This window comes from Schistocerca piceifrons, chromosome 5 (assembly GCF_021461385.2).
Source record: "Schistocerca piceifrons isolate TAMUIC-IGC-003096 chromosome 5, iqSchPice1.1, whole genome shotgun sequence".
In the NCBI taxonomy this organism is placed as follows: domain Eukaryota; kingdom Metazoa; phylum Arthropoda; class Insecta; order Orthoptera; family Acrididae; genus Schistocerca; species Schistocerca piceifrons.
In genome coordinates, this window is record NC_060142.1 from 92,487,558 (window position 1) to 92,504,180 (window position 16,623).

Genomic DNA, 16,623 nt, shown 5'->3' on the forward strand with positions numbered 1-16,623 from the left:
GACAGATTGTCAATTCTAAGGGCCCGGGTTCGATTCCCGGTTGGGTCGGAGATTTTCTCCGCTCAGGGGGACTGGGTGTTGTGTTGTCCTCATCATCATTTCATTCCCATCGACGCGCAAGTCGCCGAAGTGGCGTCAAATCGAAAGACTTGCACCAGGCGAGCGGACTGCCCGACGGGAGGCCCTAGTCACACGACATTTATTTATTACTTTGCTACTTCAATGTTTCATCCAAGTTGGACTGCCGTAAGCTCGGCTCAAAATGAAACTAAACAGTTGCCAAATCGATCCAGTGAATTAAACATCGTCATTAGACTGTAACAGTGGAATGGGAGAATGCTTGTTGTAAATAAGCGAGGTGTTCGGCGGAGCCAGATGACGTCGCACGTTGTTTAGCAGTGTGGCAAAAGCCCGCTGCACGTCCGAGAAGTTACCGTTTCACTTTATCGCGCCAGTGCAGCGTTGCAGACCCGCTACAGTGGAGTGGGGTGGGGTGGGGGCTGGAGGCGTGAAGCTAAGTGATAAAAGCACCTCTTCGCTCGCCGCTGTTCGCACTGTACCCTCCGCAAAGAGCAGGCGCAGCAGAGATGCCTTCGGTGACCATCCTCCTGGGTATCGCCCTGGTGCTCATTCTGGGCACTAGCGACGCCAGGCAGCTGGAGCGCTGCGAGATCGTCACTGAGCTGAAGAGGAACGGGATCAACAGCGACCTCAGAAACTGTGAGTCCAACTAAAACTGTGCAGCGGCTTGCCTTCTCATCAGTAACCCAACATGCTTCTAACATTCTGCGTGGTGTCTGTTTGTTCTAAGTCGTGTCACTCTACCACTTTCGCGCAACGACGCTCTGAGCGTGTTTTTTAGGGAATTGACTAGTTTGAACCTGGGACCTGTTGCTGGTAAGGAGACGCCAGACCACACATGACATGTAGAGTTCAGAAGAGTTCAGTGAGATTAGCGATGATATAATCAAATACTTGATGATTTCAGCGTCAGCTCCACTGCACTCCCTGTAGAAGAATCTTAATACTAGCTAAATTTAGTGGAAGGGGTTCAAGGCTTTCCCATTTTTAGTTAGCTGGTAAAATAACGTCGAAAGAGCAGTTAAGTTTAACATTGGAAATTTTATTCTACTCTCAAAATATTGTTTATTAATTGCACTATTGATAAAAGGAAATGTTTTAATACAGGATGGTAAAAACCAACTGCGTTCAACAAAAATGTGAACGAATATTCCCTGAATGGATTTCCAAGTTCTACAATTGATCGAAGGATGACCTATGCCATATCACATCTATAATCTAAGTTTAAGTTAAGTTTCATAAAAGGGAAAACTATCAAAATGGTCTACAGTGACCCTCAATTATCTTTAATTACTTATCTAGCTTGTCGTAAATTACTGTGGCTGATGTGGCTTCTCGATAATTATATAACAGAAAAATCATTGCGTTTCAGATTTTTACTTCAAGTAGCAAATGTGAACATCATGAGATTTAATTGACGATCGACACTAGTATTACGTAAAAAGGGGATGTAACAGATGGGACTTCTGCAATTCTGAGTGAAGCCTTATGCACTCAAAAATGCGGCACTGCGTGCGTTCATTACCTTGTCGGTGTTTAGGCAGCGTCAGGGGGCGGCAGGCGACGCAGCCCCACACACCTCGCCATCTCAGAAGCAACACTCCCCTAACTTCTCCTTACTACAATTTACCGAAGTTGGTTTAAAAAAAAGCTATCTGGTTGTGTTTTCAACTGACCAATCAGGGTCTCAATGTTAACCTTAAGCTCCGCCTACAAAAATTCTGTCTATCCAATGAGAAACGTTATACTTTTCGTGGTGGGGCAATGTTTTTAACGTTTGCAACGTAACAGAGACGCGAAAAAGTCTCCCGCTAAAACTTGCAGCTGGTGTGGCCCTTTTAGTGTTATCGTAAGATCTATACTGTTCTTCTGGAGGGCTCTATCTTTTAACATGGGCTGGGGGTGGTCTTGGGGATTGGCTGGCAACGTGGGTGTTCGTCCCTTATCGTAGGGCCTTCTAGCTTAACACGGTTCTGCTCTCGGCTTCTGTTCTTGTTTCTCCCCTCGCAACTGCGTCTGTTTCACGGTGGGAAGGTATGACATGCATTTAGGCGTTCTTGTGTTAGTCTGTGGTATTCCATTTGTCCACTCGTTGACCGTATTACTTTGGCTAATTTAATGTCAGGATTTATTCGGAGCTATGTGACATACTGCCGGATTTGCTTATCATGTCAGGGTTTTCATGGAAGGTGTTGGATTTGCCTGACACCTTACGTGCTGACGAAATAATGGCTTCACATGGGCTCTACGTCTGCAGTTTTACTTACCTTATCCTGTTACACGCTCCGCTTCGGGTTTTATATACCAAGCGAAATTTGTGACTGGGTTGCGAATTTCGTGGTAGAACGCAGCGAGTTATCTTGAATGGAGACTCGTCGATAAATGTACGAGTAACTGCAGGTGTGCCCCAGATAAATGTGTTGTCAGCATTGGTGTTCGTGTTGTGTATTAATGACCTGGCATACAATATTAACACTAACCTCAGGGGTTTTCATACAAGGGCGGTTTTAGGGAAGACAAACGGTCGATTTCGGTTTACTGGGAGAATTCTAGAAAATTGTAGCTCATGTTTTAGGAGACCGCTTACAGAACAGCTACGCGATACATTCTTGACAACTGCTCGAGTGCTTGGTATCCCCGCAAGATCGGATTAAAGGACGACATCGAAGAAATTTAGAGGCGTGCTGCTACATATATCAGGGGTATGATCAGTCAAGACGAGAGTATCACGAAATGTTCGATCAGCTCGAATGGGAATCCTTGTAGGGAAGAAGGCGTCCTTTTTGCGATACAATATTCAGAAAGTTTAGAGAAGACGCATTTGCGGCATACTGTGGAGCAATTCCACTGCCGCCAACGTACAGGATGTATCAAAAAGAATCATCTGATAAAAAAAAACTATTATATTATTTGAGACATGTTAGAAAACAACGTAATGCTGGAAAGAGCAAACTCTCGAGTTTTACATTGTTCCCGCTAGGTAGCAGCCGTGTGCGTCCACTTCAGTTCTAGTGAAGATGGTGTCGGGACAATAGAAAGCGTTTTTTGTTCTACGATTTGCGCAGTGCGTGTCACAGCGTGACTTTCGTACTGGGTTTGGTATGGTGTGGATCCTCCAACAGCACAAAGCATTAGACTATAGCATCAAAAATTCCGAGAAACTGGTTGTTTGTGTAAAGGTAAATCTCCGGGCTGATTCGAACGACTTCTTTACCAGCAGGATGGGGCGCTCCCTCACTGTCATCTGGAAGTACGGGAATTTTTAAATCAAAGGATTACTGAACGATGGATCTGTCGCACTGGTCCAAATGATTCAGCCTCACATTACTGGCCTCCAGTGTCACCGAACCTGACTGTGTATGATTATTTCTTTTATGGGTTTATAAAAGACTCTACGTTCCTCCGTTACAAACAACAATGAATGAACTGAGATGTCACATAACAGCAGCTGTGGAAGCTGTAACTCAAGAGACGCTCGCTGCAGTGTGGGAATAATTTGAATACCGCATTGAAATATGCCTTGCATCTCAAGAGGGGCATACTGAACACCTATGAAGAGGTACGAAAAAAAAAAAGCTGTTTGAGTTTCCCGTTCACCAACAAACAAACATCATCGTATATGTTTGTTAGTTTCTGAAATATAAACGCTCCAAATCGGTTGATTCTTTTTGATACACCCTGTATATCTCTCATAAGAACGAACGGAAAATACAATGGAAGTGCGAAGTCTGTATTATGCAGATATAGATGATGCTCTTATCTGCAAAGAAGGACCGTTTGTGCTTCACAAAACGAAAAAAAACTTCGTATCGCATGATTACAAATCCATTTAGTCACAATTAGGATCAATCAACTCAAACAAATTCTTGGGTGCAGAAACTTGTAGGGATATGTAATGGAATAATCACATTGGCTCAGTCATATGTGACTCAGGTGCCATTTCGCCTACAAACACTAGTGCGACCCATCCTAGAATATTGCTAAAATGTGTGGGACCAGTACTAAATAGAACTGGAATACTTAACGTACACAAAGAAATGCAATACGAATTGTTGCAGGTTTCCAAAATGAGATTTTCTCTCTGCAGCGGAGTGTGCGGTGGTGGGAAACCTCCTGCCAGATTAAAATTGTGTGCCGGACCGAAACTCGAACTCAGAACCTTTGCCTTTCGCGGGCAATTGGTCTATTGGCTAGCTCAGCTGGTAGAGCACTTGCCCGCGAAATGCAAAGGTCCCGAGTTCGAGTTTCGGTCCGGCACATAGATTTAATTTGTCACTCGTTTGTTTGATCCGTGGGGGAGGTGCACGTAGATAATGGAAAGACCGACCTGGAACCTCCAACGTATCACTTCTACAGTGTCCGAGGAGACAAGGTTACACTTATTACAGTGCGCACAGCAGAGTTCAAGCAATCTTTCTTCCCATTCTCCATACGCCGATGAAACGGGAAGAAGCCCTGATAAGGGGAACTGTGTGAAGTACCCTTTGCGAAGCACTTCATACTGGTTTGCAGAGTATAGACGCAGACAAACAGATATACAGGTTTTCTCCTCTAGTGACACCGAAAGAAAAGTGCTTCAGGTTTTACACTCCTGGAAATTGAAATAAGAACACCGTGAATTCATTGTCCCAGGAAGGGGAAACTTTATTGACACATTCCTGGGGTCAGATACATCACATGATCACACTGACAGAACCACAGGCACATAGACACAGGCAACAGAGCATGCACAATGTCGGCACTAGTACAGTGTATATCCACCTTTCGAAGCAATGCAGACTGCTATTCTCCCATGGAAACGATCGTAGAGATGCTGGATGTAGTCCTGTGGAACGGCTTGCCATGCCATTTCCACCTGGCGCCTCAGTTGGACCAGCGTTCGTGCTGGACGTGCAGACCGCGTGAGACGACGCTTCATCCAGTCCCAAACATGCTCAATGGGGGACAGATCCGGAGATCTTGCTGGCCAGGGTAGTTGACTTACACCTTCTAGAGCACGTTGGGTGGCACGGGATACATGCGGACGTGCATTGTCCTGTTGGAACAGCAAGTTCCCTTGCCGGTCTAGGAATGGTAGAACGATGGGTTCGATGACGGTTTGGATGTACCGTGCACTATTCAGTGTCCCCTCGACGATCACCAGTGGTGTACGGCCAGTGTAGGAGATCGCTCCCCACACCATGATGCCGGGTGTTGGCCCTGTGTGCCTCGGTCGTATGCAGTCCTGATTGTGGCGCTCACCTGCACGGCGCCAAACACGCATACGACCATCATTGGCACCAAGGCAGAAGCGACTCTCATCGCTGAAGACGACACGTCTCCATTCGTCCCTCCATTCACGCCTGTCGCGACACCACTGGAGGCGGGCTGCACGATGTTGGGGCGTGAGCGGAAGACGGCCTAACGGTGTGCGGGACCGTAGCCCAGCTTCATGGAGACGGTTGCGAATGGTCCTCGCCGATACCCCAGGAGCAACAGTGTCCCTAATTTGCTGGGAAGTGGCGGTGCGGTCCCCTACGGCACTGCGTAGGATCCTACGGTCTTGGCGTGCATCCGTGCGTCGCTGCGGTCCGGTCCCAGGTCGACGGGCACGTGCACCTTCCGCCGACCACTGGCGACAACATCGATGTACTGTGGAGACCTCACGCCCCACGAGTTGAGCAATTCGGCGGTACGTCCACCCGGCCTCCCGCATGCCCACTATACGCCGTCGCTCAAAGTCCGTCAACTGCACATACGGTTCACGTCCACGCTGTCGCGGCATGCTACCAGTGTTAAAGACTGCGATGGAGCTCCGTATGTCACGGCAAACTGGCTAACACTGACGGCGGCGGTGCACAAATGCTGCGCAGCTAGCGCCATTCGACGGCCAACACCGCGGTTCCTGGTGTGTCCGCTGCGCCGTGCGTGTGATCATTGCTTGTACAGCCCTCTCGCAGTGTCTGGAGCAAGTATGGTGGGTCTGACACACCGGTGTCAATGTGTTCTTTTTTCCATTTCCAGGAGTGTATTTAATGTTCGTGTTCAATTATTGTGTCATCCTGCAAAATATTCAACAGTTCCACCTACTCGACCTCGACTGATGCACGTGAAATATAGCGTATCGCAATTAATAGCGATACATCACACCAGTGAAAATTCACAATAATAGAAGCCAAAATGTTCCGAGTAAAGGTAGGTCGTCAAACGACCATTTGCGAAACAGACGTGACTGTTATGTTAGGAGCTGCCACAGACTTAACTTTGAAACATTCTGTTTGTACAAATGTATCAGAAATATAAATTTATCGATTGGGCTCAAATTTCACCCACTACCTCTACCATTTTAACAAAAATACAATACTGCTTCAGCAAGTTACACTAGTACCTGCTAAAGGGGCTGTTCCACGTGCAGCCCTCGCAACTGGCTGCAATACTGCACTCGGTCTGCTGTGAGTTAGGGTTTCTTTCAAACATTCCCGGATAATCTTGAAAACATTGACAACACTGTACAGTTCGCTGCTGCAGTATCACCAGGAGCACTGTACATTTCACTTTCGACATGATCCCAAAGATAAAAATCCAGATATTGGGGTCAGATGACCTTGGAGGCCAACGTACAGGCACTGCTAGACCTATCTATTCTGCACCATATTGGTGCGTTAAATGTTGTTTTACATCAGCAGCAAAATGTCACGATGGCTCCTCGTCCATCCACCACATCCCTTAATCATTAGACTTGGATGAAATCTGCGCCCAGTTGGAAGTTTACATTTCAAATACAATTGTACTGACTAGCACAACATTTCATACTGAAGTCAGTGGTGGCTCTTAACTACATTCGAAATTACCTCGTAAACGCTTAAATTGCGGGCCGTTGTTCACCAGAACGATATTGTTCCTATTACTGTATAGTTTCACCGCGTTCGTTTTCGCTATTAATTATGATACGTCTTCTATAGCCAACACTCCACAATGCGACCACTGTGATAATTGTACTGGTTTCGTTATTATTACAATGCACAACTACCAAGCTTCTCGTTTCTTCGTCGACCCTTCAGTAAGTGATCATAGATCATAGCTCATATATGATCGTTCTTTCCCTCTCGTAATTGCGTTTGGCGTACTGTTGTGTGATAACATTCTGTTCTTCTTATGAAATGTAGCTTACTGCTCAGGTCAGAAAGCTCGCGCACCTGAAAGCAGAGAAACTGGGGCTTATATAATTGTACCAGAGACTACCAGCAAGCGGAAGACTTTTCCTCTGTGCTTCTTTAAATATTACAGTTTTGAACAATGGCGCTTCGAGTCATGGACTATGGCTGTAGATCACGATCGTAACTGCCGAGACGCACTGTAGCCAGCGTCCCACTCTGTGTTTGACTCGGTCATTAACGACTAGGCGCTAACGAAGCTTTGTTTCTGGGGGAGTATATTACGCACCTCGGTGAAAGAGAGCTGCCATTATGGCTTTCCAAAATTTAATCTTCCGTATCAAATATAAATGATTTTTTACTTTTAACGCATGCTCGAAAATTCAGCTACTTTCTGTGGACACAGTAAATGGAAATAAGACTGACATGATGGTGAGATAGGGAAACTGTTGTTCGATAGATTGGTTTTTAAATAAGGCTACGATTGGCCATATAAAGAGTAGGATGAATGGGACGGAAATCGAACAACGAAATCACTTTTATGAGTCGCCTACACTAAGTTTATTCGATAACTCTATGTAGACACAGAAAAAAAACGGGACTCTTCGGATAACTTAGGGAGACTCTTCGGATAACTGAGTAAGTGTTGGTCGTATCTTCTTAATAAGAATCAGTTTTTCAAGCGTAAACTGTAATATGTGACCATACAAAGAAGAGGATCAGTGAATCGAAATTCGAACAACGGAACCACTTCGATTATGACGTCTACACAAATATATTTTTACTGAGAACAATATGAAGACACAGACTGTTTAGATTAACGAATAACTATTGGACGTTTCTTTTTAATGAGGGTTAGTTTTCCAGATTTTTTCAGTCGGCTTTTTATCATCATATCAGTCTTCTGTCTCGTTTGATGAAGCCCCCCACAATTGGCTCAACGTCCGCTTCCTTGTGTAACAGCAGGCCTGTAACTCTGCGACTTTGTTCTTTCCTCGTTTTCCCACTGCCCACGATTTGCTTCTATACAACACTGTACTTAAATAAGCCCCGTGTTTGATACTACTACATTTCTTTTGACGAGAAATGCTCTCTTTGCTTGTGCTAATGTATAAGCTACGTCCTCATTGCTTCGCCCGTCACGTATTATTTTGCTTCCGAAGCAGAATAATTTCTTCACTTCGTGCACTGCGTTGTCTCTAGTTGTGATATAATGTTCGTAGTTAATCTCATTTATGTTTCCCTCCCAATATTTGGACTTTTTTCTAGTTTATTCTCAGTGCGTATTCTGTGCTCAGTAAACTGTTCATTTCATTCGACATGTCCTGCAATTCCTCTTCACTTCCACTGAGGTTGGCAATGTCATTAGTAAATCTTCGCATCTGGTGTCGTTTCACCCTCAGTTTTAACCGCAGTTTCTAACCTTTTCTGGTGCCTTCACATTGTGACAGAAGTCGTGAATATCGATCAGCTTAGTAGGAGTCGAGCAGCAGCTTACTACAAACGTGCTGTAAGGATTGGCAGAAAAGCTGAGCCTGTGGAGAATGTTTTTGTTTCGCGAAAGGAACAAATACATTTGTGAGAACTCAAATGGATACTACTTTGATGGCGATCGTAACTAATTAAACATATCTGACAAGTCCGCGTATTTGATAAACCGCTTATTTGTTACCACTGAGTTGATTGACTGTGATGAAACTTGCCACCGTGCAAGGACACTTAGAGAAGAGTCTGTGGTAACTTAGGAACTGGCGAAAAAAGTGAGGTGATACTGTATATTTCTCAAGCAATAACTACCACATTTTTGATAAAATAAATCTTTTTTTTTAAGTTTTAAGCCTGAGTGCTATCATCCCTCCTGTTGAATAAAGCTGTTTCTATCAGACTACTTTTACTGAAAGATTTGTCGCAAACTTTGACATTTAGATGTAATTTTCGGACGTTTAGATGTTTTCAAGAAACTGCCCAATAGCTCCACATTAACTTCTGACATTTCAGCGAAGTTCATTGCAACGTAGAAAGAGCGGCGTGATTGTACAAGGTCCAGTCACGGTAATGTGACCACCGCCCATGTTCGACGTCAACGTGCAACAGGTGGCAGCACTAGCAGCGGAGGGTATATAAGGCTTATCCGTGGGGAGGAGGAGGGGGGGGGGGCAGAGTTTGCAGGACACCATACAGTCGTTGTCGTCATGTGAAATTTGAGTGATTTATCTGACGTCCAAAAGGGCATAATCATTGGCTTTCGAACCAAGGATGGAAGCACTTTCTCGAAAGGGATAAATCTGTAAAATGCTCGTGTGCCACCATGGTTAAAATATTCCATGCATGACAGAACGGCGCTATCCTAAACAAGCGCCGAGGCAACAGTGGTGCAGCAAGGGCCGTAGATGACAGGGGTGAACAATGGTTGTCGACGTGTATACAGGTGAAAAGACGTGCAGCTGTGAGCAACTGACCACCAAGATGAACCAAGGGGCTACCAACAGTGTCACTTCAACGACTGCTTAGTGAATGTTGCTGCGGACGCGCCTCCAAAGCAGGCGGCTGATTCAAGCACGCATGCTGACTGTTGTTCATCAGCGACGAAGGCTGGAATTTGCACGCCAATACCGTAACTGGACGATCACTGGGATGGGACAGGTGCCCTTTCATATGGTTCAAATGGCTCTGAGCACTATGGGACTTAACATCTGAGGTCATCAGTCCTCTAGAGCTTAGAACTACTTAAACCTAACTAACCTAAGGACATCACACACATCCATGCCCGAGGCAGGATTCGAACCTGCGACCGTAACGGTCTCGCGTTTCCAGACTGAAGCGCCTAGAACCGCTCGGCCATACCGGCCGGCGGTGGCCTTTCCAGATGCACCAAGTTTTATACTCCATCAGACAGATGACCATGGACATATACGGCGTGAAACCTGTGAAAGCAAACACTCTACAACAATTGTCAGAAGTGTCCAGGCCAGAGAGCATTCACAGGGTGATCTAGTCAGGTATGCACGTATCCTTGGGGACCATGTCTACCCCTACGTGCAATTTCTTTTTCCTCAGCACGACGGTATCTACCGGCAGGACAATGCAATGGGTCACACAGCTCGCAGTGTACCTGTGTAGTTCGAAGAGCACCAGGAAGAGATCGCCACAATGCTCGGGTCACCAAACTTTCTGGATTTAAATCTCGTCGTCGAATCTGTGGGACCACCTCGCTCAGGCTATTTGTGCCATGGATAATCAGCTGAGAAGGCTAATGCACAGGGTCACCTCACTGGAGTCGGTATGGCCATGTGCCTGTCGGTCCTTCAAACATCACTGACTCTCTTTCTGCACATCTCACAGCGATCTGTGATGAAAAAGGCGGTTGTTCAGGCTGTTAACAGGTAGTCACATTTATGTAATGGACGGTGTAATACGTGTCTGACTGTGCTGATGAAGTCACCACTTATGTTGGTCAGAAAGAGATGGGAAGTAGAAGTTCTTTCCAACTTAAATATGTCCATATAGTCTTGGGATTATAAGGAGCGAGTTCTCAGCTCAAAAGGAAGGATGTTTATAAACAATTGGTGCGTTCCATGCAGGTGTCGGTTGCAGATAACGAAGGTAAGATGTTTCTGGAATACACCGCAGTATTTGTGCCATACCGAGGAACATAGTGCAGCCTTAGGACACGACCAGTGTCAGGGAACACAGCAGTTCCTATCCTCAGCCGATCATCCATATATACATTAGTACTGGGGCGAAGCCAATTTTAGTGCAATTTCTTTGTGAGTGTTACAAACATTCATGGGCAAATTATCGCCCTCTCCCTCCACTTAAACAGCTGTTTTGCCAATTGATTTGTGACCTCCTGGGTGTGATTGATGACCTCCTGAGGATAAACTGTCCTTCTGAGAAACCACCCCTCCTTTCCCCCATCCTGCCCTCCTCGCCCATCCCCTTTGGGAAAAGGGACATTTCTTGTCACTCCTCCCCAGTTCAGTTCTGAGCCACTTTTCCCCCTCCTGGCAAATCCTGCAGGCCTCCACTCAATTCTCCAATTGCCCCTCCCCTTCCCCGTCTGGAAATTGGCAGGAAAAAGACTCAGTCTGTGATTAGTTACTGGACTGTGCTGATCTCATGAGCCGGCCGCGGTGGCCGAGCGGTTCTAGGCGCTACAGTCCGGAACCGCGCGACTGCTACGGTTGCAGGTTCGAATCCTGCCTCGGGCATGGATGTGTGTGATGTCCTTAGGTTAGTTAGATTTAAGTAGTTCTAAGTCCTAGGGGACTGATGACCTCAGATGTTGAAGTCCCATAGTGCTAAGAGCCATTTGAACCATTTGATCTCATGACATGAAATAGGTGGTAAAGTCAAACAATAAATTGTTTATTTATGTAAACATTAATTTAATTAATTAATTAATAATTGGTAGGAAATGCACGGCTGTGGTTAACTTGTTTGCACGAGAAAAATAGTCCACTCTTGTGATGTTGGAATTCTGACATGAAAAATGCCGGGAAATAGAAATAGTCGACTTGCACTACCCTATAAAATTAATTATTTAACAGTTTACAGGAGACAAGACAGGGAAAAAAGCTTTAGGTGGGGGGGTCTAAGTCAGATGGATAGCTTAAAACACTCACCATCACCGTATGATGATTAATAAGAAATATTTTCAATGTCTCAGATCCTCATGCCAACATTTGCAAATCAAGTAATTAAATTTCGGCCAGAAATAGATTGTAGTGCTACATATATCCGTGATCTCGTATGAACCGACACTTGGAAACAAGAGCACCCTCCTCCACCAAACGTTTCCGCCAAACTTATCTGGAGAAAAAAAGAAAATCGCACTCATAGTGCCACAGCAAGCAACGTCTGCCGACTGTAGGAGTGCCAGGAGCCGAAGCTGCACTATCAGAGTGTGAACTAGAGACCCACACCTGTCTTAGTTCTGTTTGAGCTTTCATCACGTCCAGTCTTTCTGCTTGACTGTGTGAAGCAATTATTATATCTGCCACAAAAGAAGAAATCTGACTGCTCTCGGGGGGGGGGTTAGTGTGAATGGAATAACAAGATTTCCGATGTGAATAAACAGCCCACCAGTTGCGTTAAAAAACAATTTTTTCAATTTTTAACGCACCTACTGTGCTCTTTCTTCACATCGACATTCTTCAAAAACAGTTGCTGAAAATGACGAACAAAAATCTAAATTCAAAAAGTGTCTTTGCGGTGGGAGGAGACATGTGAGCGGCTCCCGGCTGCTAACTTAAGCTTCACCAGATAATTTTAACAGTACAACTGCTACGTCGCTGGCGTTTGCAGAAAAGAAAAAAACGTCAACATGAAGTGTTCCAGACAAATGCGATGTGTGACGAAACAGACAGCTTTTATTGTTCCATTTACAGGCAGTTACCATTGTTACCAAGCTTGAACGTGCATCCTTTTTTTCTTCTTCTTCTTCTTCTTCAAATCTTGCTCTAAGGGGATAGGCTGGCTGCTAGCTTGTTGAATTACAGAATATCTAATAATAAATCAGTACTTAAATATACAGCTCTAAAATCGGCAGTATATTTACTAAGTACAGCCGATACTTTTTCCGCCGATATGTCGACACTTCTTTGCGATGTATCGAGCGCAAATAATGATATTTTTTCGAATATCCGTACATCGGATTACCGATATTTTTAAAAATATCAACAGTACTATTCCAAAGGTGGAACGCCATTAAGCAGGTAGTCATGTTTTGGCTCATCGGTGCATTTCTGTGCAATAATTAACTACTATAAATCGGAGTTCATAAACTGTTAAATTTTAATGCCTGCTGTAGGAAGATAAGACTTGCAACGAGGAAGAAAGAATCAGAAAAGAGGCAAAATGAAGTAGCGGGGAGAGAGAGAAAAGAAGAAACAGAGGGTTAGAACGTGTATAGGAGCTGGGCACTAATTCAGAGACTGCACATTGTCGTGAAAATATAACAGATAAGTGAGGTTGCTCTTGAAACTGGGGAAATGTTTCACTTGTCGGATGAGCCGGGGCTGGATGTTGCTTCGTCTAACAGCAATGGAGGTCTCAGCATAAGCACTTGTGGTTATGATGAGAGGCAGAATGTAATTTAGAATGTAGTAATCGAGTCTCTTGTGAGTGTTGTTGACGTGGGAATGGTGGACGCATATGCAGAATTACGAGAGAGAAAGAACGATCATGTATGAGCTGTGATCTATGATCACTTGTTCATCTTCGATACTATGAAATACATCTTTTCTACTTCAAGCTCTTTGCTTTCAGTACTTTGGGAGAAGGTAGTATGGATCACAATAAGAAAAAAATGTCTAGTAAACATGGGCTCTAAAATCATAGATGTATACCTAAAGAGTTATGAGCACTTGCTCTGTAGAAGAGATGTGTTTCACGCAAGCGGAGGTGAGCAAGTGCTCGTTGCTCTTAAAGTATGCATTGTAGACCCTACGCTTCCCGCACATTTTCGATACTACCTCCTTTTAAAATGTGACAAACCGAAGTCTTTGCAGTAGAAGAGATCTGTTTCATAGAGGATAAAGAAGTACACGTAGCCCTTAAGGTATGTATTTTAGAACCCGTGTTTACTAGACATGTTCTTCTTGTTTTGGCGCATGGCGCTATTACGGAGATAATCGCCAGTATGCCACTTCATAACGCACGATAAGGAGCGTTCTATAAACAAATAGTATATCTGAGTGGTGGCTCGCAGATGAGCTGATATCAGTCTATCTACATTAATATATTCCACTTGAAGTATTACTAAAGTTATGTTCTCTATTGAGTTGCAGATTCAACTGCTTTAAACACAATGCACAGCCAGAGCGGAGATACGTGGTCATTTCTCCCACTACTTACACCTAAACTCTCACTTCAGGCAGATACGACAAACTGAGCGGCTTCCACAAAATGTCTGATACATACACGTATGTTGACGCAGGTATTAGAGTCAACTTCTTTCCTGTTGCGTTGGGCATATAATTAACAACGTGTAGGTCCGATAATTCAAACACAGAACGTATTGCACAGGAGGAGGAGGACAGAGGCCATTAAGCGCATGTGTACGTCTTGTTGGTAATTCAAAAATGGATCAAATGGTTCTGAGCACTATGGGACTTAACATCTGTGGTCATCAGTCCCCTAGAACTTAGAACTACTTAAACCTAACTAACCTAAGGACATCACACACATCCACGCCCGAGGCAGGATTCGAACCTGCGACCGTAGCAGTCGCGCGGTTCAGGACTGCGCGCCTAGAACCGTGTTGGTAATTCGTTTCCACTTCTACAAACACGAATGTGCAGTACTAAACCAAAAGACGAATCGGAGTTTGAGTCCTCATTTAGCATTTGTTCCAACTATTCAAACAACCATGAATAATGTAGATGCAATATTGTAAATGAAATAATTATACGCAGAGTGTCTCAGAAGTATTTTGACAAACTTTGGGGGGCTATAAAGGGTGTAGTGAACAAATCAAGGATAGGAACCAGTATCCGAAACGTCATGCAACCACGCTACAGGGCGTCGAAGTTATAGGTACGAGCGCCTGCCAACTAGGCCACCCCTCAGTAGCAAACATTGCTTTGCACGCTGGTGGACCGTAGGCGGAACATCTAGCAATTTTGTTTGTTATTCAGCTATTCAGTGATACCGCTATCGCTAGTGGAGAAGGTGGAACTAGCCGCTTCGTAGGAGGCTTCGTCTTCTACGAATGCGATGCTCTGCTGCCTCGGCGGATGACGGTTTCGGACACAGGCTACGTCCCCCGTATGGTCCGTCAGCGTACAAATTTACGTTTGCTGCCGAAGGGGTGGCCGAGTAGCAGGCGCTGGAGCCTACAACGACGCTCTGTAGCATGGTAGCATGAAGTTTCCGGATACTGATTCCTAACCTAGATTTGTTCCTTAACACACCCTCTACAAACGCTCGAAGTTTGTCACGACATTACTGGGATACGCTGTATACTGTTATCAGTAAAGAGTGAGGATGGACATGAAAGAGAAAAACGGAAGTTGCGGATTATGGGAAAATATTAAATTCCTCATCGAAAGCACACCTAGCTTTGCAGAAACTACAATATCCACCAGTAATAGAGCTACGAATAAAACAAATGCTAATTATGCATCACAGAAACAATACCTAAACAAAAATTGTTCGTTACAACTTTCACAGTAACATCATTCAGCAAATTCTTCATTTGTGTGGACATAGTGTACGTAGTTGCACTATAATTTTTGAGGGTAATTTTGGTTTGTCGTTGCAGCTACAAAAATGCGTTATTTTTTTCACTAGACATGTTTCGCTTTACTGAGGTAAAGCATCATCAGTGGTCTGTAATTAAGTTATTTAAATTTTGATTTGCTTTTTAGATAAAAAAACAGTTCGTTAAGAATAGGTTAATTTGTACTTACGGTGATTTTTTGGCTGATTTCTCGCTTACATCGGGAAATGCGGTCTGCTAGCACATGGATGTTTTTCAGTTTGTGACACTGATAATTTTCGTCTAATTTTTAGATGTTCTGCAGCACTATGCATTTCTCACACCTACTTTTATGCACACCACTGTATTCTGTTTCTTTTTGTACTTCAAGTATGTGTTGTTGTTTGTGTTTTGTAGTGTTGCCAACATAACCTTTCCGATACTTTGTCTTTGACGTATAACATTTTTTTTTAAAAAATTAGGCTGTTGTATGTGTGTAATTCAATTTAATTATGTTTCTGTGTATTTATGTGCTGTGTAAGAGTAGAGAAGCAATAGCGATGTAGAACTTTTGTTTTTAATTTTTTTAGGCGGGGGGGAAACTATGACGAGTGGACATGAGTATATAGCAGTATGAAACTGAAAGTCTTGGGGGAGGGGGGGGGGTTATGGGAGGGATTGGAGGATGGAAAAGGCTCTTTTCTTCTTTATGTAATTCTATATAGAGTCTGGTTTACAATATTTATATGGTCATTGAGCAACTGTTTATTTTGTGTTAATGCTTTTTGTATGTAGAAAATTTCTTGCAATGAGAGGAGGTGTCTGTCTTTACTGATTTTTATGATCTTCATATCGTTTTCAATATTGCGTGGTTTATGGTGTTCTTCTTTTAGATGATCCGAAAATATTGAATGATTTGCACCATATTTCAATGCTCTGATGTGTTCTTTATATCTTGTGTTAGATGTTCTACCAGTCATTCCAGTGTACATCTTCTCACAATCTCTGCAACTGAGCTGACAGATACCACACTGTTGGTATGTCTGGTTTTGATTTTAGTTTTGGGATGTGCTTTTATCTGGAACTGTTTGTTTTGTAAGCAATGTTTGTGCCTTGGTTTTTGAATATGTTTCCTATTTTATGAGTGAATTTGTTGTGGTACTTCATTGTATGCCATATTTTTGTTGTAGTGCAAGTTGTACGAGT

At 43.9% G+C, this 16,623-nt stretch overlaps 1 protein-coding gene across 1 annotated transcript in view; it reads left to right on the plus strand.

Annotated features, from left to right (window-relative positions):
• The first annotated feature begins 587 nt into the window (after nt 1-587).
• The window catches only part of LOC124798760 (lysozyme-like), a 29,067-nt gene continuing 13,031 nt past the window's right edge, over nt 588-16,623 (plus strand). The window contains exon 1 of the mRNA XM_047262289.1: nt 588-720. Coding sequence (XP_047118245.1) covers nt 588-720 — 133 coding nt within the window. The remainder of the gene's footprint in view (nt 721-16,623) is intronic.